Source organism: Podarcis liolepis (assembly GCF_965112155.1).
Source record: "Podarcis liolepis genome assembly, chromosome: 11".
NCBI lineage: Eukaryota > Metazoa > Chordata > Lepidosauria > Squamata > Lacertidae > Podarcis > Podarcis liolepis.
The window spans coordinates 37,536,000-37,559,587 of NC_139565.1; the positions used below are offsets into that span (position 1 = coordinate 37,536,000).

The 23,588-nt window shown below is 40.8% G+C and overlaps 1 protein-coding gene across 3 annotated transcripts in view; it reads right to left on the minus strand.

The window, feature by feature from the left end:
- Positions 1–23,588, minus strand: part of AP3B1 (adaptor related protein complex 3 subunit beta 1) — a 142,771-nt gene that overhangs the window by 70,672 nt on the left and 48,511 nt on the right. For all 3 annotated transcript variants that reach the window (XM_083465201.1, XM_083465200.1, XM_083465202.1), the window contains 7 exons: positions 17,213–17,371; positions 16,702–16,799; positions 15,970–16,024; positions 15,806–15,877; positions 12,208–12,270; positions 11,142–11,274; positions 4,231–4,340 (listed from right to left, as the gene is read on the minus strand). In XM_083465201.1, the coding sequence (XP_083321327.1) occupies positions 4,231–4,340; positions 11,142–11,274; positions 12,208–12,270; positions 15,806–15,877; positions 15,970–16,024; positions 16,702–16,799; positions 17,213–17,371 (690 nt within the window). The remainder of the gene's footprint in view (positions 1–4,230; positions 4,341–11,141; positions 11,275–12,207; positions 12,271–15,805; positions 15,878–15,969; positions 16,025–16,701; positions 16,800–17,212; positions 17,372–23,588) is intronic.

The window sequence follows — 23,588 nt, forward strand, 5'->3', positions numbered from 1 at the left end:
GCCATTTAAAGTCCATTAACTACTCAAAAAGCACCATAAACAGTTTTTGGGTTTTTTAAAGAAGGCATCATATATATTCTCTGGCACTATAGCAGGACCTGTTGTTTTCTCCAGGACCGTGCATGTCATATTGCATTTGCTGAACTGAACAACAGGAACCAGAAATTTTGTATACGTAGATCATCAGCTTCTTATAGCAAAATTCAAGCTTAAACTGAAGAAAGTAGGAAAAACCACTGGACCAGTAAGATCATGGCCACTGGGCCCATCACCTCCTGGCAAACAGGGGAAGAACTGGAGGCAGTGAGACATTTTACTTTCTTGGGCTCCATGATCACTGCAGATGGTGACAGCAGTAACAAAATTAAAAGACGCCTGCTTCTTGAGAGAAAAGCAATGACAAACCTAGACAGCATCTTAAAAAGCAGAGACATCACCTTGCTAACGAAGGTCCATATAGTTAAAGATATGGTTTTCCCAGTAGTGATGTATGGAAGTGAGAGCTGGACCACAAAGAAGGCTGATCGCCGAAGAATGGATGCTTTAGAATTATGGTGCTGGAGGAGACTCTTGAGAGTCCCATGGACTGCAAGAAGATCAAACCTATCCATTCTTAAGGAAATCAGCCCTGAAAAACAGATCCTGAAGCTGAGGCTCCAATACTTTGGCCACATCATGAGAAGAGAAGATTCCCTGGAAAAGACCCTGATGTTGGGAAAGATGGAGGGCACAAGGAGAAGGGGACAACAGAGGACGAGATGGTTGGATAGTGTTCTCGAAGCTAGCAGCATGAGTTTGACCAAACTGCGGGAGGCAGTGGAAGACAGGAGTGCCTGGCGTGCTCTGGTCCATGTGGTCACGAAGAGTCAGACATGACTAAATGACTAAACAACAACAAAGATTAGAAATTGGGCCTTTAAGTTTCATTGGCCAGTCCTGTGAAACACCCTGCAAACAGAGATTCAGAAGGCACCTTCGGTGTCAACACCTGCTGAAAACTTTTTTGGGTCCTCCATGTCTATGCAGGCAATTAAGAGTTCATCCCCCGCAATGGACTATTAATGTTTGTTTTTAATTTATTTTTGTTTTCAACTTGCTTTTAACTTTTTACGACGTAAGTGTATGATTTAATATTTTTATATTGTTGTAAACTGCTGTGATAGATTTTTTAAAATGCAGCAGTATATAAAGAAATAATAATTTTCAAAATTGTATGAATGGCAAGAAGCAAGACTTCTTTAGAGATATTGTCACTAGAAAACATTCTGAGCTATGCATCTCATTAGGACTACCTTTCACCCTCCCAGCTAGGAAGGAGGGCTAATGAGTCTAACATGCTCTAGAAAAAAGTCAGCAGCTCCCCTGGTAAAATCTGACAAAGAACATCCTCTTGAAGGTAAGGGATGAACTACTTGAACAGTTACTGGCATAATTATCCTGTCCAATAAAGCCTAATAAGCACCAGCCTTTGTTTCATTTCTCTAAGGATGTCCCAAGATGATTCAGAAAACCAGATACCAATTGATTATTTCCACAGGTTCACTAATCTTGACTTACTTTGTGCTCTCAAAGTGTCTTTTGTCATGGAGTTCCCTACTTGACCAGTAATAACCTGAGCTTCTTGTTCTAGAAAGGAACCACCTCTTTACTTCACATAATGTGCTTGGTTACTATACGCATGACATCCCATTACAATACAGACAGATACCCTATGGTATTTCATTCTATACTTCATATAGCTGCACAGATGAAAATGTCCATAACTAAAGACCCTAATGCATTCTACTTATACTAGATCCCAACAAAGCATTATGGAAAAACTGAATTATTAGTCTAATTCAGAATATAAAGTACAATTCTATGACAACAGCATTTTAATTTTGAAACCTCCAGTGACAAAGTGAAAAGATGCACTGAACATCTATTATGCAAGAAAAGTTTTAAATGCTTGAGTACATTTGCTGAATGAAATGTGGTTAAGACTGATGTCATTAGTATACAGTGGGAAAGGGGTTATTTCTAACGTTCCAAAGGTTACGCTGCATTAAGACCTTACTCCCAAACTATTATTTTAAATTGGACTAAAGAATAGTAATTGAGTGGTACATTAAATTTTCAAGTATAGGAGAAGTTCAAGCTGCCTGCAGAACTGACAGATACTATGAATAGAATATAGAATATATGGGTAACTTCAGTTTTCAGTTATGATAAATTATCTAAAGAAATCTCTATTATCCACTTGTGTTTAAATGTTACAGTAGTACCAGATGTTACACATGGCCACAGTTTATACTAAAGACAGAAGTCTCTAGTCAAGGGAAGGAACATAATAAGAACCCTGACAGATATGACCAAATATCCACCTGCTCTCACAAGTGCACACACTCCTTAGTTAGGGCTGCAGAAGGTTTCAGAGATATGTTCTTCACAGGCTTTAACTGTATATGAGATTGTGCAGAAATCATTAAGAACATAAAGCTTCATATATTCATTTATACAAATATATTTATATGAAAACCTCCTAATGTAGCAAGAAAATGCAGAGTTTTTTCATTTGGCCTAGGCTACACAGTCACTATGTAAACATTAAGGGATGGATCTGGACTGAGGCTACAATCCTATCCGCACCTACCTGGAAGTAAGTCCCACTGAATTTAATGGGGCTGACTATAGATTTATTAGATTAGCTGAAGTTACACTCCCTAAGAATTTTGCACGACAAAGGCTATCTGTCAAATCTATGGCCGTGTAGATCATTATAATAGAAGATATATACAGAATTGATAAACATATCTGACTATTTTGATAATATCGGTATCATGTAACATTTCCAGATTTCATTGTGCCCAATCCCTTGAACATGTAAATGTTTGCATATAATCTTGGAATCCTTCTGTCATCACATTTTATATAAAGGTGATTAACCTGTGGCCCAGCAGATGTTGTTGAACTCAAGAGTCCAATTAGCCCCAGCCATCATGGCCAATGGTCAGAAATACAGGAGCTGTAGTTCAGTGATACTTGTGTGGCCAAATGTTAGTCAACCCTAATTAAGAAGTTCACAAGCAGATAAGAAGATATGTCAAAGCCTTCATTGTCTTTTCCAGTGTTGTAGAAGTGGGAACCTTGAACTTATAAGAACACAGGAAATAATGGATTCATTATATAGCTCTGCATTGCATTATCCTCAAAGGCCGAACAGGATTGTAAATTGCATTGCCTGATATTTTATTCCACATAGCATGAGCAAGTGGTTAAGTGCACTTTTCAAACCTTTATGTCAGAAACCAGCTTTTGCTACCATTTGAACCCATTAACTTGTCTGCAAAAACAAACAAAAACAACGAGGCCTTGGTTTTTTAGAGCAGTTACAAGACAGACATCTAGAAAGATTTTATAAATCATTCTGTAAGCAGTTCCATTTGAAAGCTGTGGTACTTCAAAAGCTCATCTTATTTATGATACACACCTCTGGATAACACACAATATAATTTTGATTTTTCAAGTCTAAAGTTTATCACATAAAAACATCCAATATACTTCATGTTTTAGCTGAGAGATGGTAGCGACCCCACAGGATCTCAGGTAAAAAACAGGAATTAACTTAATACCCTCAGGTATACATTTTTCCTACTATAAACAGGGTCTAAGTTTTTAATGTTCAAGTCTTAAACAACTGAATCATCCTACCTGGTAATCTTGCTATGGTTTGATAAAACTGGAAGATTTCCTGGGTTAAATTTAATGTGATTCTTCCACACAATAGTGTAGTTTACACTAAGGTTACCAGACGTCCCCATTTCCTGGGGACAGTCCCCGGATTTACAAATCTGTCCCCATACAAAATCAATTGAAGTTTAAAAGTGTCCCCGGATTCATTGAAAAAAATCTGGTAAACCTTAGTTTACACCCAGCAGATTCTAACCCTATAACTACCACCCAGAATGAGGCTACTATGACTTAACCAAACAGATCTGAACTATGATGATGCTATTATGGCATAAGAAACTGGCTTAAATTTACACACACACACACACACACACACACGTATTTTAAAAATCATTTACTTGTATTAAAAATTGTGATTTAAGGCTTTACTCCACAAACATCTCCACAAATATAGTCAAGACACACTTTGCACCCACACACTACATCCCAATATTTCTCTGTCAATTCTTGATTCCCTAGTTACTTTGGGTAACTAAGAGGCAGAATGGAATAAATACTCACGGTAATAGTGTCCAAGAGCTTGGCCATGCGCTTTATTATTTCGCCATGGTGTGCTGGCTGTGTCTGCAGCAGTTTCTTAATTACAACAACACTTTCAGCAACTACTATTTCTGGTAAAGACAAAGACAATAATAATTTTAAAAGAGGAAAATATTCACATAAAATCAATATCATTTAACACAAATAAATCATTAAAGTATTTAGATGTTTTGAAAATATACTTTGTAAAATCAATACAATAATTTTGTGTCAGATGCAGATCACTTTCCAAATTTTAACAGATGTCTGTCAAGCAAAATAAAACCATAAAGAGAAAAGGCTTGGCATTCAAAATCTTTAAAATCTTATTTTCTAGAGCTATGTGTGTTTTACTACTCTTAGTATTTGCATCTTTGCTATATGTGAACCTCTGATAAAACAGATATTGAGAAACATACAAAGCAATAGCCATAATCTTAGCTTTGTAATTGCCTGAAAAACTGCAAATATGTTTTGAAACCAAGTCATATTGATTTAGGTAAGCAATGTTCTGAAAATTGTTTTCATCAATTTAGCATCTAATTGTGTCATATCCTTTTCCCTGGTTCTAAAAAATAAAGCACACATGCCATTTAGAGTATACTGATGCTCAGGATGTTTGAAATAATAGAGCTAAATAAAGGTGGTAGTTCAAAGATTTACAGGGATGTTATGCAACAAAGTACTTTATTGAACAAGGAATATTCAAAGCTTGATTGAACTAACATATGTTTATAAAAACTAGTAAATCAATCACATTAATGCCAATTCTTAGCCAGGAATTACACTGAAAAGAAAAGGGCAAACCTGACCAAATGTACTACGTTATTACTGCAGCCTAATAGGAAAAGTAAGACATTTTATTCAATCTTCCACTAAACCACATTTAAGTGTGACGAGAACAAGCCACAGTGAACCGTGGGTTTGCACACACTGACACAGCTACGTTTGGAAGCTTCTGCTTATGATTTCCATTAACAGTTTAACGAATTGCCTGAACACTAAAGTATAGTTAATGTTAACTGTTGTTGTTTACACAAGCCAGCTTCATAACCTATGGTTTTAAGTTACTTATCACAGGCAAGCCATATTTCAACCAAATCGTATTTAAGATTAAGAACAGTCTGTCAGGTTGGACTCCACAGCTGCAGTTAATCTAAACCAGAAACAAGAGCTTCTGAACTCCTCCTTATAGCTGAACCAGAGGGGGAGGGGACAGGACTACTGGGAGGGAATGTCTTGCCTTGCAGAAGTTTTGCTGTGGCACATTCTTCTACCCATGAATCCATGGCTTATGCATGATGTCCTAACTACTAATCATCTAAGCTTTTATGCCACTTTCTAACAAGCATCAGTTAATAATGCCCAATGTTCTCAAAGTCTATCATTTGTATTCTTTACTTCAGGGATGGGGAACCACTGACCCCCCAGATGTTGCTGAAATCCAACTCCCATCAGCTCCATTTCCTGAAAGGTTTTGCTGCATGAACTGCAGTCATCAAATACCCAAATGAGCTCATTCCATCAGACATTACTAATAGAACGTTGAAATTTCTTTCTGTCTTCCTTTAGAAGACACTTTAAAGCTGCTGAAGGTATCATATGCCAGGAATAAAATTTATCTTATATTATTTGTTTGCAGACTATAACCCTTTAGGCACTATCTTTTTTATTTTCCAGAGAAAGAGAGAAAACAATTGGTCTTACCTGAAGTGGAGATTTAAGACTGGAACGCTGTAGACAATGGAGTGGGTACATCTCTTGTCAGCTGACATAGACAGGAGCAAAAATCTGTAAGTAGGCCTGGCTTCCTCAGTTTTTCAGATTTGCCAAGCAGCCAGGCACTGACAGAGCCACTGAAACAAAAACCAATCCTATCTGTCTACTTCCGCCTTCCTGGCTCAGGAAGAAAAGTGAATGGGGGGCGGGGCGGGGAGGCACAGAATTGAAAGACTAAACATAGAGAAGTGCATCACAGAGCAGCCTAGGGCGGGGTCAATGGTCTATGGCATTCCAGTCTTAAATCTCCACTTCAGGTAAGACCAATTGTTTTATTTACTTCCTGGAATGCCGCAGCCAATTGAGTAGGACATGCCACAGAGGAGAAAAATATGGGCAGGTCCCAGCTCTGCAGATGCACCAACTATAGAAATTGGTGGAGGACAGTATGACCAAAGGCCAAATCAGGTGAGGATGATTGGTTCAACGTGTAATGTTTGGAAAAAGTACTAAAAGATGACATAATGGTCACTTTACGAATATCCAGCAAGGAAGCATTGGCCAAGAAAGCAGCAGATCAGGTGGCAGCAGACCTGGTTGAATGAGCTAATACCTGCGTTGGGGGAATCTTACACCAGGAAAATACAGGCCCTAATCCACATCACTAAGGCTGTACTAGTGACCTTGGCCCCTTAGGTAGAAGGATGAAAGGATGCAAATCAGGAATCTGTCTTCTGGAAGGGTTTCGTTCAGTCAATGTAAACTTTGAGAGTTGTGCGGACGTCCAAGGAATACCACACCTTTTCCTTCATTCCTTCTGAAGGTGCTTTCCAGATTTCATGTCCAACAGGTGTTGGTTCTTCCCACCTTTTGCCCTAGCCCAAAATATCCGAAGGAAAAGGTGTGGTATTCCTTGGACGTCCGCATAGCTCTCAAAGTTTACATCGAGGGTCCGGATGGAGAAGTGGTCCCTGCTGCAATAGGGTGGGTGATGCTGGAAGATGGAAGAACGGAGCCACTAACAGAGTTTGAAGCTCCAACAACCACGGTCTTTGGGGCCACAAGGGGGTTAGAAGCACCACTCAAGCCTTTCCCCATCTGACTTTGTGAAGAACTCAAGGAAGAATTGATTGAGGGGGAAAGGCTTAGAGCTGGCCTTGAGGCTACTGGGCAATTAGGGCATCCCATGCTTCTGCTTGAGGGTCCTGGAACCTTGAATAATGTGGCAGTTGGGGACTGGCTTTGCTCGCAAGTAGATCTACTTGGAACAGACCCCAGAGAACTTGATGGAATATTTGTCTGGCTAGCATCCACTCTCCAGGGTCCAGATGTTTGTGGCTCCACCAAACTGCCTGATAGTTGTCATCTCCGGCAATATGTTCCGCTGATAGGGAAAGCAGATGGCATTCATCCCAGTTAAAGAGACAAGCGGCTTCCGTCTGAAGAGTGACAGATCGAGTGCCACCTTGACGGGTGATACGGGATTTTGCCATGGAATTGTCGGTCCGTATCAGGACGTGGTGTGGACAGAACCGCCAAGCAAAGTGAATGATTGATAGTCTGGCCACCTGCAGTTCCAGCCAGTTGATGGAGTGAGATTTTTCTAGATCCATCCAGAGACCTTGGATGAATTGGTTCCAGCAGTGGGCTCTCCAATGCTGGAGGCTCGCATCCATGATAATCAGAGTTGTGAAAGGGGAAAAGCATCTTCTTGGCCTTCTATCCTGCCTTTGACTAATAAGAATTTTCCTCTTATCCCTTGATTCTATCAGGACATCTTTTAGTGCCCCGTCTCCAAAAAGCTGAATGCCCGAGAAGGGAACGGCGGAAAGATTCACTTTAGATGCTATATCAGCATTCCAATTTTTTAACCAGAGAGTGTCTCTAGCTGCTACTTGGGATGACAGTGCTGTAGCTGCAAATTGCATAGAGTCCATGTTGGCATCTGTCATAAAGGCCTGAGCTTAGAGAAAGTTTGGCATTGTCGGGCAGAATCTTGGGGGGGGGGGGATTTTATAGCAGATCCTCAAGCCACACAATACAGGCTTGGGCACAAGATGTTGCGGTGCAGGAGGCCCTCATAGGCAGGACTGCTGCATCATGGATTTTGCATAGAGCAAACTCAAGTCTCCTATCCATGATATCATGAAGTTGGGCATCTCCTTCACAGGGAACCAAATGGCATGAGGAAACATTCAAAATTGGCCTGTCTATCAAAGTTTTAATATAGGCCATACATTTTGGGTCTAAGGTATTTAATTTATCTGCTAAGGTGGCATTTTACTTAGAATGCATGGAAGAATCCAGTTCTGACTTCACAATGGCCTTTAACACTGACAGCACCAAAATGGAATTAGAAGAGGTGCGACTATCAGTTAGTAGGGATATATCGCTATCTGGCTTTGGAGTCAAGGAGGATAATCCAAAAGCATGCATAATTTTATGTTTTAGAATGGGAGCACAAACATACAGAGAGAGGCTCATCCTGCACTGATGCACCACTCCTTTCACCATCCATTTCAGTTTCCATAAGGAAGTAGGGGAGGATGGAGAGACATAACCATCATTTCCATCACTGCCCACTAGTGTAAAGGGGTTAGGAGAGGATTCCCCTACATTAGTTCCCACTTGCTGGGGAAAGGAATCTGTCTTTGGTAAGGCTGGTCGCTTGGTGGGAATTTGTAATTGGAGATCAGATGATAGTGAAGCAATAAGTGCTTCTTTCAACTGCTCAATTAATGGTGCTGGATTGGTAGATTGAGGGTTTTGCACCCCTTGACCATTATCCTTGGAAAATCCTAAAAATTCTGATTGAGAGTCAGATAAGCTGATGTTAAGATTTCTTTCACCAGTAGGTGGTAGCAAATGATTAGCATTCACATGGCCAACATTGCTTTTAGGTAATGGGGACTACACTCTAGTGGAGTCCTGAGATTGAGGAATAGGTGTAGGGGAAGGGCGTTTTCTATGAACTGGGGGGCCTGGCTTGTTGTGTCCCCCAACCTTGGAAGGTAAGAGGTGTTTAAGTTTTTGCTTGGTTTTCTTTGGAGGTGGTTCAGTCACACCTTGAGAGGGTTCCATAGTGGAGGACAAGATGGATACATATTCTCACAATAGTGATAGCAGTGGAAGCCAGAAGGGGCACACAACTCGTTATGCTGAATCGTGGACCACTCTGTTATCACTTTTAAGGTGAACCGGGAGGAATTAGCCAACCTCAGACCACCGATGCCGCTACTGCAGACTATGGGGGAGGGCAGCGTGACTCAGTCAAGCTCCACACATACTCTCTCCATGTCACTAAAGCGAACTGGAGGAGGTTAACTCTGGAGGTTGTATTGGTAACAGGCAAGCGTTGCATCACCAAACGAAGTGGACCAGGAGGCAATACTGCGAATGGTGTAAATACACCTCTCCCTCTGCTGTACCACAGACCCAGAGCGCACTAGTAGGACCATGGAACACACACACACACACGATTAATAAAAGGCAGCCGCACACCTACACAAACAACAAAGGAAATAAATGTGATCCCAGAAATTTTGTGGCCGGGAAAAAAGAACGTCTGAAAGAAAAGGTTAGAAAAAAAGAAACACTGCAGCGGTGCGTTGAAATCGAAAGGAGGTGGCAACAGACACAAGTGGGCAGCTGTCATGCACTGCAACAGTGGAACAGAGACAACCAAGTAAGGGCACAAAAACAAACAACAAGAATAAAATGCCTTAAAGGAAGGAACAAAGAAAAGGGTTATAAGTGCCTTTTTTTAAAAAAGAAGAGAGGATTAGAAGGAAAGAACTAGTAGAAAAATAACGCCAAGGAAAAAAATCAGAAAACTAATAACCAATAAACTTAGCTAGTCAGTAGAGCTGAGGAGGAATGTTCTGCCGCGTCAGGTAGGGAAAAAACTGAGGAAGCCGGGCCTACTTCTCATAGATAAAAGCTTTGCTCCTGCCTGTGTCAGCTGACAAGAGATGTACCCACTTCATTGGCCACAGCATTCCATGAAGTAAATTAAGCAGGTAATAATTGCTTAAACCTGGATACTACTGGTCAGGAAGAGAAACAAATCATTTGTTAAAATTTTGGTATGGAAGATGAAGAACTGTTCCAACCTATGTTGGAATTTAGCCAACACTGCTCCTTTGCAATGCATCATCAGGAGGCAATGGTTTTCCTGAAAGAATGGGGGGAGATGCTTAATCCTAGTCCTGCCCTTTGCTTTTCCATGGCAAATCCCATCCAAGATGCTTTCCTACAACTTTGGTTCCAGACCAATAGTGTAATAGAGTTGAAGGAGGGAAGCAGCTGGTGGGGGCATGGTTAAACACTTCTTTCTCTTCTCCCTTTTCAAATCTGCCCCTCCAGAAACTGCATGTCAAGGGAAAAGTAACACCTAATATAAACTCACAATGGAATCTTTAGTTTTGCCTGAACTATATGCTAGATTCAAATGTTTAACTATATGCATACAAATAAATATGTGGATTGACTTCCAAGTAAAGCCAAGCACCTATCAATCCAGGTGAATATACTGATGACATTCCACATGCAAAATAGTGGGGAAGGCAAAAAATGGGTACCAGGGATTTATTTTGGCACCTAATGACATTATAAGCAGACCTGATTTCCTTATGTTTTTCCTTCTATAAGATTTAATGTTGTTTTTTGAGAAATAATTACACAGCACTGGCTTAGCTTTTATGCCTGTTTGAATTTCCCCTCTTTTGTATATTAATATAGAAGAAAATAAACGATGAAGCATGGACAACTTGGTTGGCGGCAGTCCTAAACTGTTTGATATGCTATCTTATTTAGCCACTTACAAACATAAAAACCCCACATTTCCCTGCTTGTAGCACCCTCTGCAGTACAGCCACTTTAATGCAACTGGGGAAAAAACACCACAATGCTCTGGATGAAGACCACATTCTACAAATTTTAATTATAGTACTTTAAAATATTTCAGATATCAGTATCAACTGTATACTGACAGCAACCCATGCTAATAATTAAAAAAGGAAATAATTTTAAAGAACTACAAACAGGAACTATAAACAACGCCACTGTCATTTAAGACAAACACTATACTGTTTTTATCTGGTTCTATCTGGGAATACTACCAGAAAATACAAGCTGCCAGTCACTCAAAATACAAAATAGAACAATTAACTTACCATCCCTGTTAGACAGCAAACACACTAGGCCGTTAAGACATGTGTCAGTCACTTCCGAGATGTTGGTTGCACATCTGCCTATTGCCTGAATTGTAGCTGCAGCAAATTGTTTATCTTGGCTTTTCACATAGGTCTGAAGAAAATAGGAATTTCAGTCTTCAACACATTGGTCTCATCAGTTAAAATCTTTAACAAACCTATCCTTCCCTTTGGAAGCTACCTTCAGTTTTTTTAATTAGCGAATGTGAGTGATATAGAAATAGGGCAACAGGCTATCTTTAGTTACCCAATGCCAGAAGGGATTCAGCCACCATGTATATTAGTAGTGGGTAGCAACTCAAAGCCAGTGATTAGTCTGAGTGCAAGAACAGCATGGTTCATGAATAGTTCTCAGAAATATTTCAGTTCATTTAACTTGCTGAATTAAGAACAAACAAACAAACAAACAAAAGGCGATAGTGAAACAATTGCTGCATGTGAAGATGCAAAAAATGGGTTCTTTAGAACACCACAGATGTTCCAAATATAAATATTATATACCAGCATGTTCTGAAACAACCTATCCTGGGTCAAGAGCAATGTGAGTCAATCAAAAAATATAATCAGAACGTAAGACAACTCCTTTCTAGAATACTACTATCTAGGGAGCTTTTGCCCATCTGCAACTTGTAGCAGAATCAAGCTGATTTACAACAAAATACAAACCATATTTTGTGTTCTATGGGTGATATTCATGATCACAAGTGGATTTCCCCTTACTACCCGCCCCCAGCCCCTGTAACCTCCCATGCACTTTCAAAGTATGCATCAGAGGGTTGGACAACCCTCCATAACAGATTTGGGGTATACATGGGGGCTACAGGTGTGAGAAAAGCAAGAAGTCCCATTACACAACTGGAAAACCACTGCACAGTTGGACAGGCATCACTAGATAAAGTTCCAAAACCTTTAAAATAAAAGAAAGGAAGCTGTTTTTCTAATGGAAAAATCTCGAATCAAAAAATCTCAAATCAGCTTAAGCATATGCTTCAAGTGATGTTTCATAGAATAAGAATGATGTACAAACCTGAAATTCTCTGAGAAGAGTTGAAATGTTGGCCTCATTTGCTAAGTTAGTTAAGATTTCAAGCTAAAAGAGAAAAGAATCTGATTAGGAAAACTTGGAAGAATAAGGAATGTTTTCTACATTGTGAACAGTTCTGAATTACAAAATGAAAAGCCCTCAGCAAGTTGGAGGCTGGAAAATAAATCACCATGAATTTTTAATAAGAGAACTGTTGTCAGAATTAAAGGAATTGATTGAAAAGCTGTATGTTATCTCATATGATCCATATGGATTGTAAGAACTCCTAACATGGCCCATGCCTAAGGCAATGTTCTGAAGCTTCTATCCAGGTGTAGAAGAGAGGCCTTTTCTGAAGTTGGAAAAAGGAGCTAGAAAAATAAACACTATGCCTGTATTATATAACGCTTCAGGAGTTGGAAACCTCTTGCCTGTTGGCCTAATTAGGCCTGTCATACTTCCCCATATGGCCCAAAAAGCTGTTGTGGGCAAGGCACACTCACCTGCCCTACACCTGAGTAAGTCTCTGCCCCACTTTACAATTTTAAGCTGCTGCGGCGTTGTGACTTGTCCTCAGACACTGGAATCACTGACCCATAGTGCCTCCATCTTGGCAAGATTCTGGTATGTTCCCTCATCCATCTCACCACTGCATCCAAGCGCTAGTTCATGGTCTGCACTGCCTCTCCCAATTCAGATGTTAGGGAGAAATAGAGCTAAGTGTGATCAACATATAAATGACACCTTGCCCCAAATCTCCCCATGACCACTCCCAGAAGCTTCATGTAGCTATTAAATAACATTGGGGATAAAATGGTGCCCCAAGGGATCCTATGGCGTACCGTACTTTTCGCACCATAACACTCACTTTTTTCCTCCTAGAAAGTAAGGGGAAATGTCTGTGCGTGTTATGGAGCGAATGCCTACGGGTGGCGGGGGGTCTGCTGCAGTCGTGAGCAGAGGATCCATGGTTCCCCTTCCTTCCCTCCTCCGTGGCTCGCTTTGAAACAGCAAAGCGGGAGAAGAGCTGCTGAGTGGGGAGGAGGGAGAGAAGCAGAGCCTGCTTGCTTCAAAGTAGCAATGCGGGAGAGGAGAGGAGCCGCTTACACAAGTGTAAGCGGCTCCTGTCCGGTTGGCTCCTTTAAAGCAACCATATCCCTCTCTCCTCCCCACTCAGCTCGCTAAATAGCAGCGAGGTTTTTCAGATCGCTAAACGCTAAGCCGGGGAGGTGGGAGAGTAGCAGAGCCTGCTTGCTTCAAAGGAGCAAAGCGGGAGAGGAGAAGAGCCTTCTCCTCTTATACCCCTCTTCTGCATTGTTAGCAGCATCCCTCTCCACACACCCCACGTGTGTTCCTTCTCCCCTTAAACCCCTCGCCTGCATTATTAGCATCCCTCTCCACACTCCACCTAAAACGTGGTTACAAAGCACGGATCCACATGGATCCTCAGGATTTTTGCACTGGGTCACCCCAAATTCACCATCAGATCACATAGCATGTCCATGGCTACAGCTTGCACCAAAAAAACCACCCACCCACTGTTGCCTGGGGCCACAGTGATGCAAAAATGTGGTTACAAAGCATGGATCCACATGGATCCTCAGGATTTTTGCATTGGACTACCCCAAACTCACCGTCAGATCACATGTCTGTGGCCACAGCATGAACCACAAAAATCATACATCCACTGTTTCGTTTAATTCCCCCCCCCCCCCGTTTTCCTCCTCTAAAAACTATGTGCGTGTTATGGTCGGGTGCGTGTTATAGAGCGAAAAATACAGTATTTGCCAGAGGGCTGACAATGCTACTCTGTGAACTCAGCCATGAACCAGAACTACTGTAACACAGTACAGTGGTACCTCGGGTTACAGACGCTTTGGGTTACAAACTCCGCTAACCAGGAAGTGGTTGCTCCAGGTTAAGAACTTTGCCCCAAGATAAGTGGAAATCGCACGCCAGCGGTGCAGTGGCAGCACGAGGTCCCATTGGTGAAAGCACACCTCAGGTTAAGAACCATTTCAGGTTAAGAACGGACCTCTGGAACGAATTAAGTTCTTAACCCGAGGTACCACTGTACCCCCAATTTCCATTCCTTGGATCCAGTCCAGGAGGACACCATAATGAATGGTAATGAAAGGTAAAGAAGCAGAAAGGTAAAGAAACAGAAGCAGGGTCATATGCCCCTTGTCCCACTCTCAGCAAAGACCAATTCAAACCAGATTCAGAAAGGCCTAGATAGGTGACCTTTTCCACTGCCTTCCCTAGGAAGCAGATCTTTGCAACTGGTTCCACACCAACTTCTTTAGGAGTGGCTCTCTCAAGGCAACAGGGGCCATCCCTTCACGTTATGAAGTGTTAATTACATTCTGGACCCAAACAGTCAAACACCCTTTGTGAGATCCAATAAGCCAAAAGGGACAGGAATCAATAGGGTCTATGGTTGGGTGAATAGCCACAAGCACCCTGTCAACCGCATCTGACTGCATAAGCTGAAACCACAATGCATCATCAGTTGTGGCACTGGGTACCTGACTTGGAACTGAAGAGTCAAGGTCACTCTGAAGTTGAGAGACTTTACACTCAAAACATGTTAGTCATTATATATTCTGTACTCAATTCACAATTTCACATCTGCATTTCTAGTGGTGTATATATATAAAATATACACAAATTTATGTAATCCCAATCTTTCTAATAACTAATTACGAAAGAAAGTTGTTCACTTTTCCCCTGCTTCCTATACAGTAGATCAGGCTTCCTCAACCTCGGCCCTCCCATGATCCCTAGCTAGCAGGACCATTGGTCAGGGATGATGGGAATTGTAGTCTCAAAACATCTGGAGGGTCGAGGTTGAGGAAGCCTGCAGTAGATTATTTAAACAAATTACATGTAACAACTTACACTTCTGTCCTCTTTGACATTAGTAGAGATTAATTAAATGCAGATCTTTTACTTATTGCTTACTACAAATTGCACTAAGGTTCTGCATTCAAAAAAAATTTGTCTTCCTTTTAAAGACTCAGCAAGTGATTTTATACTTACTAGAAAGCAAGCCCTGTTCAACACAAGTTTTCCTACTAATTAAACATGTGCAAGAGTATGCTATCTAAAATTTAAATTGTTCACAACACAGAGTACTGTATATACTTGAGTATAAGCCTACTTTTTCAGCACATTTTTAATGCTGAAAAAGCCCCCCTCGGCTTATACTCGAGTGAGGGTCCTTTTGGGCTGCTCCTTCCTCCACCGCCGCCTTTGCCGCTGTTGGAGGAGAAGCGAGCAGCCTGATTCCTCCGCTGCTGCAGCCACCACCAGGTTTGTGCTGTGGTGAACTGGCTTATACTCAAGTCAATAACTTTTCCCAGCTTTTTGTGGTAAAATTAGGTGCCTCAGCTTATATTCGGGTCGGCTTATACTCAAGTATATACGGTATATTCCTCATAATATTGCTCAAGATAAAATTTCCTAAGGAGATGAGTTGGAATTTTGCACTTTTTCTTTTAGTATTACAAAACTGTTATCTTAAGGTCAATGCTGAGGAACAAATATATTAATCCTATTAAGAATAATTAGTGTACTTAATATAAATATAAAACCATACCTTTAATGTCTTGATCATAGTTGGATCAGTTGACCTAACATAGAAACTCTTCAAGTAAGGCACAAACATGCCCTGGGGAGGGAAAACACAAATTAACAATATTTAGTAATTATACTGAGGTTAAAATGTAGCAATTTTGAAGTTATGTATTCAAAACGTCAAACCTTGTGTTGGATTGACATCGTTGCTATATTCTGGAGAACAATGTACTGTACTTCCCTAAAAGTCAACGTTAAATCATTAATATGCATAACTCTTAAGCACTGCTCTATTAGAAACATTTTTAAAGAGCTAGATTCAAAAGTAAAGGTTATTCAAATTCTTAGAATGCTCTTCAAAATTATTTTGAAGATATGTTATATAATGGAATATCCAAGTTCTTTGTTTAAAGTACTAAATGGGTTCAGAGTTATTGCAAACACTGCCAACATTGATGGAAATGAAATCTGGTACACTCCTTTGGGAACCTTGATTACACCCATATAGTCAAAGTAAATTTACAGAAGCATACCTGGTTTCATTTCATTTGAAAAAGCCAGGATAGGTGTATGTAGGGAACTAACATGAGAGAATGGTGGCAGGAGAGGGAATGCATAAATCCTGAAACTTAATCTTTAAAACCTACTTCCATTGTATGCTTGTGTTGTGCCAGATCTTGATTTTGAACCAAATTTATACCTTATGAATGTACACTATACTTCTTTTCCAGTGAGCTTTATAAAATTGAGCTCATTAAATACTATTAACATGTTTCAGATTTTGTAAATATTGATCAAATCCATGTATGAATAATGAATACCTAAATTACTGTTATACAAATGGAAACCAGTTTACCTTTTCATAACTTTTTACCAACCACTGTTGTGAAAATCAGCAGAAAAGTATGCTTGATTTACCTGTTACTACGAAGTAAACGTACTAATGATTTAGCAACAATCCCAGCTTCAGATTTGGGTGCTACATGCCAATAAAGTTGTGCAATTGCCATCACCACCTGAAAAAATGACGACAAGTCACCTCCTTTCATCTGGTAATTACGCTTTTCTTTCACATAGTATAAACGTATTTGCATACAGAAATTTTTAATTTCTTACGTTCCTTGAAGCAAAAGAACATATTCAAAGACATCAGGTATTACATTATTTTCTCTGAATTATAAGCAGCTTTCTCAGCAGATGAAAAAACAAGTGTAGGGAAAAAAGCTAGCTTCAAGGTCTAACAGCCCCCCACCCCCAGCTTTAAAATATACTAAGCCAGAATACATGGCAAGGTAGGCCTGCACGTTACACGGTGGTTATGTTTGGATATCTATTGTACTCAGTACAGCCTATTTTCAATGGCTAAATTAAAAAACACAGCCTGGCTTTAAAACCCCCCAAAGACATTTATGAAGAAAGTTAATCTTACAGCAGCATTCCGGCTTTGTAGCAAAGGCTTTGTATTTCGTATAAGCAATCGGTGGTCTGGGTCCATAGAATAGGGCTTGTTCACTTCCTGATTTTTCTCTTTCTGCTCTTCTTCAGATCCATAGAAATTCTTCTCACTATACTCTTCCAGAATTCCCTCCTATCAAAGGTGAGAAAAATGCATACAAACATACATATTGCTTTAGTTTTCACTTTCAGGTAGCATCTAAAACATAAATATGGTATGTCATCTTCTAAATTTTGTTTAGCATATTTTGAATTTGAACTACAGCTCAAATTTCTCAACAGATTCCTGGCAAACACTGTTTCTTTCTCAGAGCCTGAAGAAAAAACATCTATTGGCTGCCTGGGCCTCTGTAATTCAGCTTACCAAGCAAAAGCTCAATAAGTAGAATGTCTATATACTAGAATAATAGGCGAACCATAAATCAAATACAGCACGAAACCTTAGAGATCAATCAGTGAATCTTCCAGGGTACAAAATCTATTCCCCCAAACAGACCCATACTTTCATATACGCTTAACCACCCATTTCCCTGAGACCATCAAGAGACATTATGAGTTCACATAAAATAACTGCCTGATTATTTGGCATGTTATAAAAATAATATGCTAACTTCAATGTTTTCAAATATCATACTGCAGAGACAAAAGATTCGGAGAGTAATGGTTTGCTGTTGTTTTCTTAAAACCTACAAGATTGTAAAATTATTGTGCCCAAGTTACTCTATTCAAAACTCAAAAAATATCTGTAGAATCTAAAACTTAAGAGTGTAACTAATAGGTGAACAAAGGGTGCCCTAAGCTTCTTTTTAGTCATCCTGGCTTTGAAATGGAGAGCTTTATATACTGTGCGTAAACACTAACTACAATTAGTAAAAATGCAGGACTCGGCATTACTAGGCATTAGCTGCTCTGGGCCATTCTTACAGTACAGTGGTGCCTCACAAGATGAAATTAATTCGTTCCGCGAGTTTTGTCGTCTTGCGATTTTTTTCGTCTTGAGAAGCACGGTGTCGGGAAAGTTTTGGAAAAGCTCCAAAAATCACCAAAGTCTTTAAAAACCTCAAAAAAGGCTACCACACCGCGTTCTATGAGTTGCTCCTCGAAGTCAAGTCGCAACTGTATTAACGGTGTTAAGAAAAAGGAAACAAACTTGCAAGACGTTTCCATCTTGCGAAGCAAGCCCATAGGGAAAATCGTCTTGCGAAGCAGCTCAAAAAACAAAAAACCCTTTCGTCTAGCGAGTTTTTTGTCTTGCGAGGCATTCGTCTTGCGAGGTACCACTGTATTCCACATGCTTTTAAGTTGTACACATTTTTTCCTTAGGTATTAGCTATTTAGGGACAGAAACACCATAGAGCCGCATTTCCCAACCTTTTTCTGACCGTGGCCCCCTTCCAACCTTGTTTCCTTCCTGTGCCCCACCATGGGCATATCCAAGGGGGGCGGGGGAACAGCTGTCCCCCATGAGTAATAATCAATACAAATCAATACAAATCTGAGGTTCTATCCCCCCCAACAAAAGCCTGCCCTCCTTAACTAAAATCCTGGCTACACCCATGCCCCCTCTTGTTCTACCGGTAGAAAGTAGCTATTTAAATGTTTTGTTTGTAAATAGAACATTTTTATTTATAATTTTTATAATTTATTCAAAATACAATTACATAAAATAATAGAAACATAATGAAATATTGTTGAAGCAGAAAAGCATAGAATCGTTTTTCTAGTGCAACCCCCTGCAATGTAGGAAACTCTGCTAAATCATCAACGGCAGATGACCATCCAACCTCTGCTTAGAAACCTCCAAGGAAGGAGAGTCCAGAACCTTCCTAGGGAGATCAATCTTCCATGTACAGTATTATATAAAGTAAACAACACTTATTTGACCCCAGTTATTCGACCCAGAAGGGGAACCTACAGACACAGTCTGTAAGTTCTGTATATATGGGACAATTTTAAAAACAAGTGGTGCTCACTGACTTGGTGCAAAAAGATACTGTCATCTGGAGGAGCCCTGGCTGCCTAGATAAAACACACACCTTTACCTGGGAGTAAGAATAGAATAGAATAGAATAGATTCTTTATTGTCATTACACAAGTGCAACATTGCACAAAGTGCAACGAAATTGGATGCCATCCCTTAAAACAACAAAAGCAAAACAACAACAACAACCAAACAAACCACATTCCAGCCACACCCACACCACACCCATCAAACTCCCAGGTCACACTATCGAGTTACAGCATTCAAAAAGGCCACAGCTCTTGGATAGAAACTGTTTTTCAGTCTATTTGTCTTTGACTTGATGCTTCTATATCTCCTGCCAGAAGGCAGTAGTGCAAACAGACCGTGTCCCGGGTGAGATGAATCCTGCAGGATGTTATTTGCTTTCCTAAGACAACGGGAACCGTACAGTTCTTCCAAAGATGGGAGAGGATGACCAATAATCCTTTGGGCTGTGGTTATGACCTTCTGGAGCACCTTCCTCTCCCTAGCTGTACAACTGGAGAACCAAGCACAAATACAGTATGTAAGAATGCTCTCTATGGAGCCTCGGTAGAAGGACACCAGCAGTCTCTCACTCAGATTGTTCTTCTTTAAAAGTCTGAGGAAATAAATTCTCTGCTGGGCCTTCTTCACCAGAGCAGTGGTATGTGCGCTCCAAGTCATGCCCTGATCGATAGCTACTCCCAAAAACCTGAATTCCGCCACCCTCTCCACCCGTTCCCCGTTGATATACAAGGGCTGAATGTCCGCCTTTTTTCCCCTGTAATCCACCACCAGTTCCTTGGTCTTAGCCGTATTAAGAGCCAGATTGTTCTCTCCACACCAAACACAGAGCCGCTCCACCTCGTCCCGATAGGCGGACTCATCCCCTCCTGAAATGAGCCCTACCACCGTAGTGTCATCAGCAAACTTGATGATTTTGTTGCTGGAATAGATGGCTGTACAGTCATACGTATAGAGAGTGTAGAGCAGGGGACTCAACACACAACCCTGTGGTGAGCCGGTGTTAAGGCTAAGGGCTGTGGACATGTGTGACCCTACTCTAACCCTCTGGGAACGTTCTGACAAAAAATCCAAAACCCAGAGACAGGTGGAGTTGGTTTCGTCTGAGTAGTTATTTACAAGTTAGCAAGTTTGCAGCACCAGATGACCCCACTCAGCTAGGTGCTGGGGTGGATTTCACCCCATGCCATCGCTGCTGATGGGCCCTGCGCCCCTTGGCAACATCCGAAGGCTGTAATCTGCTAGGCGCTGGGGTGAATTGCACCCTGCACCTTGCAGAGTCAGGCCCAGCCTGCCACCAGGCCCAGCACTGGCAGCAGCAACAAGCAGCTCCAGCTCGCCCAGCTCTTCCAATTGCCACCCCACCACTGCACTTAGCTGACCTGGGGGTTCTGGATCCCAGAAGGTATTTTCTGAAAATACTACTATACAATAAGTGCAGGTGGAAGTTAAAGAATCCCCTTCACAAATGGTAAACGCAAAATGTGAAAACTTTGCAAAGATGCTTAGGCATATTTCCTGCTGTGAAGCATCCAAAGCCAGGCACTCACTAAGAATTCACTGTATTGTTAACTTACAGTCCAATGATAAACCGTATTTTTCGCCCTATAGGATGCACTTTTTCCCCTCCAAAAATGAAAGGGGAAATGTGTGTGCGTCCTATGGGGCGAATGCAGGGTTCAGGAAGCTCTGCGGAGCCCTCGGGAGCCCGGCGCGGAGTTGCGCTGGGCTCCCGATCACTGCGCAGAGCTGCCTGCAGCCCCCGGCTTCACGCAGCTCTGCGCAGCCCTCCGGACCCGGCGCGAAATCGAGCCCGGCTCCCGATCGCTGCCTGCAGCCCTGGGCTTCGCGCAGCTCTGCGCAGCCCTCCGGAGCCCGGTGCGAAGTCGCGCTGGGCTCGCGATCACTGCGCAGAGCTGCCTGCAGCCCCGGGCTCCGCGCAGCTCTGTGCAACCCTAGGGAGACCGGCGCGACTTCCGCAGGGTTCCCTAGGCTTGCGGATAGCAGGCTGTTCTGGGGGCTGGGGTCGGGGGAAGCTTGGGCTTCCCCCGCGCCAGCCCCACGTCTGGGAGGGAAATATTTTTTTTCATCTTTATACCCCCCCCAAAAAAAACCTAGGTGCATCCTATGGGGCGGTGTGGCCTATGGGGGGGAAAATATGGTACATGTCTATTTCAGAAGTCTCTTTGTGCTTAATGGGGCTTTCTACCAGGTAAATGGGTACAGAACAGCAACCTCAGAGTTTAGGACTGTTATGAGGGAAAACAGGGCACTTGTGATTTTATCAGCTGTATCTTCACTCGGGAAATACTCAGCAATGGGCCGGAGGTCTGTATAATCACTGCAATGACTGAATTCATGAGTAAAATTTAACGCACAGTGCTAGATGTAGTTACTTTATCACCTTTTTTGTTACCTACTGAAGGCAAAGTTGCTAGGCAAGTTCTGAATTCTTATCCCAACAATTATACCAACCGCTATGATTCTATGTAATTAAGCTTGGAACGCACATTTTAAAATCAACAGCTAATGAATTGGTGAACTTGAAAGACATGCTTTCAAGATAATCATTTTTATGAAATAAAAGCTAGAGTGTTTACACACTAAATATTTTAAGTCTTATATCAGTATGACTAGCACTACTGTACTATCACAATATCCTAATAGGTATATGAATCTTTATTCTTTTGTAAGAATGAAGATAATACGGCTTGTACCAAAATTAATACACCATAAACTATGATCTTCCTCTATGTTTATTGGTGGGTCCCTTTACCTGCTGAGGCACACAAAATAATTCAAAATTACTAATCCTGCAAGAGCAGAACATTTAACTTGGGGAGGAGGAAATATACTGCTCTGAAAAAGAAGGTAAATTCATAAAATAAAAATGCAAATATGCATTTTAACATTCTTGAATGTATTAATCTGAAAGGTTTAATTTCCATTTTCCTGCATCAGCTTTATTTATAAAATGTCGTGCCCTATAAATATGCTGTTATTTTCTATAGTCAAGCACCCCCTTAACAAATCTTCTCATTAATATGTAAATTTAAAGTCAATCGGTCTTCTCCCTGACAGCACCATGAATTCCTAGTGCACTGTATAATCGGTTTTGACTTGGCAACCACTATTTATCAAAGATGTCAGTTAGAAAAATTATGGAAAATGCACTGCAATTGATATGACTGCAATATACTTTGTCAACAGTTAATTGTTCCTCAAATCATACATTTACATATAAACAGTCTAAATACTGATCTATAATGATGCAAATAAACTAAATTAAAAATCTGTTCTACTACACAAGAAACCTTGTTATGTGTTTATTTAAGAACCTATTGAAAAAAGCATGGAGACCTGCTGATTTCAAAGAGGTTCTCCTTCTATTTTAGCAATTAAATTAGCAAGAAACCAATCTGGTTTCTGAACTTTCTTGCCCTGTGCAGACATAATACTGCCAATCTCTTAATCATGGTTAAGAGACAGAGTGGCTCCCAGGTTTACAAACACAATCCTCTTTCTTTGTCAGTTTTAACTGTGCTGTAGTATTACATATGGACTGGTACTAATCTGGGCTACCACCAGTGCAGTGGTAATGAATACAACACTAAAGGAAAAGCAGCATGTAAACCACAACATTTATGAGCGTGGACACACTGCAGTTGTGCTGGGCCTCTATCAGGCAGCATTTACGAGTGAGCAGCTAGTGATATTGCCTGTTCTTAAAAACTGCAATACCTTGTCATCCTTGTGGCAGCAAAAGCAAAAAATGTGCCCATGCCCACAAGAATGGTACAGAAAGAAACAAGGATTTGAATGAAAAGTGAGATAACTACAATAAATTTTCCAATAGCAACAAAAATACAACTTCATTTGTTGCAACTATTATGAAGGTTTGGGGTAAGATATGAAATGCTGTTGTGGCAATTCATCTAAAACTCCTTCACAACTGAAAATTTTAAAAAGTGGCTGAAACAACAAACATGAATTATTTTCTTTCACTGCAAGTCCTATCGAATCAGTAACCAGTGATGGGCAATGCTGATGGCAGCTACGAACATTATGAAAATCTAATCTACTGCATTATTTGCTTCGAAGTTATCAAATAAAAACAGAATGATAAAAAAATTATAGAATGCAGCAAGGTGACTGAATCATTGAATGAATGCTATTCATCTCCCTCAAGCACAATAATATTCCTTTACAGAGCATGTTAATAGAAGTACACTAAAGAAGAAAAGAAAAAGACATCTGGATATGAACAGGAATGTTAGTGTGCAGGTTAAACATCTTGTTTCACGTGTAACTGGAAGCAGCATTGTCTTTTCTGTTCTGACTA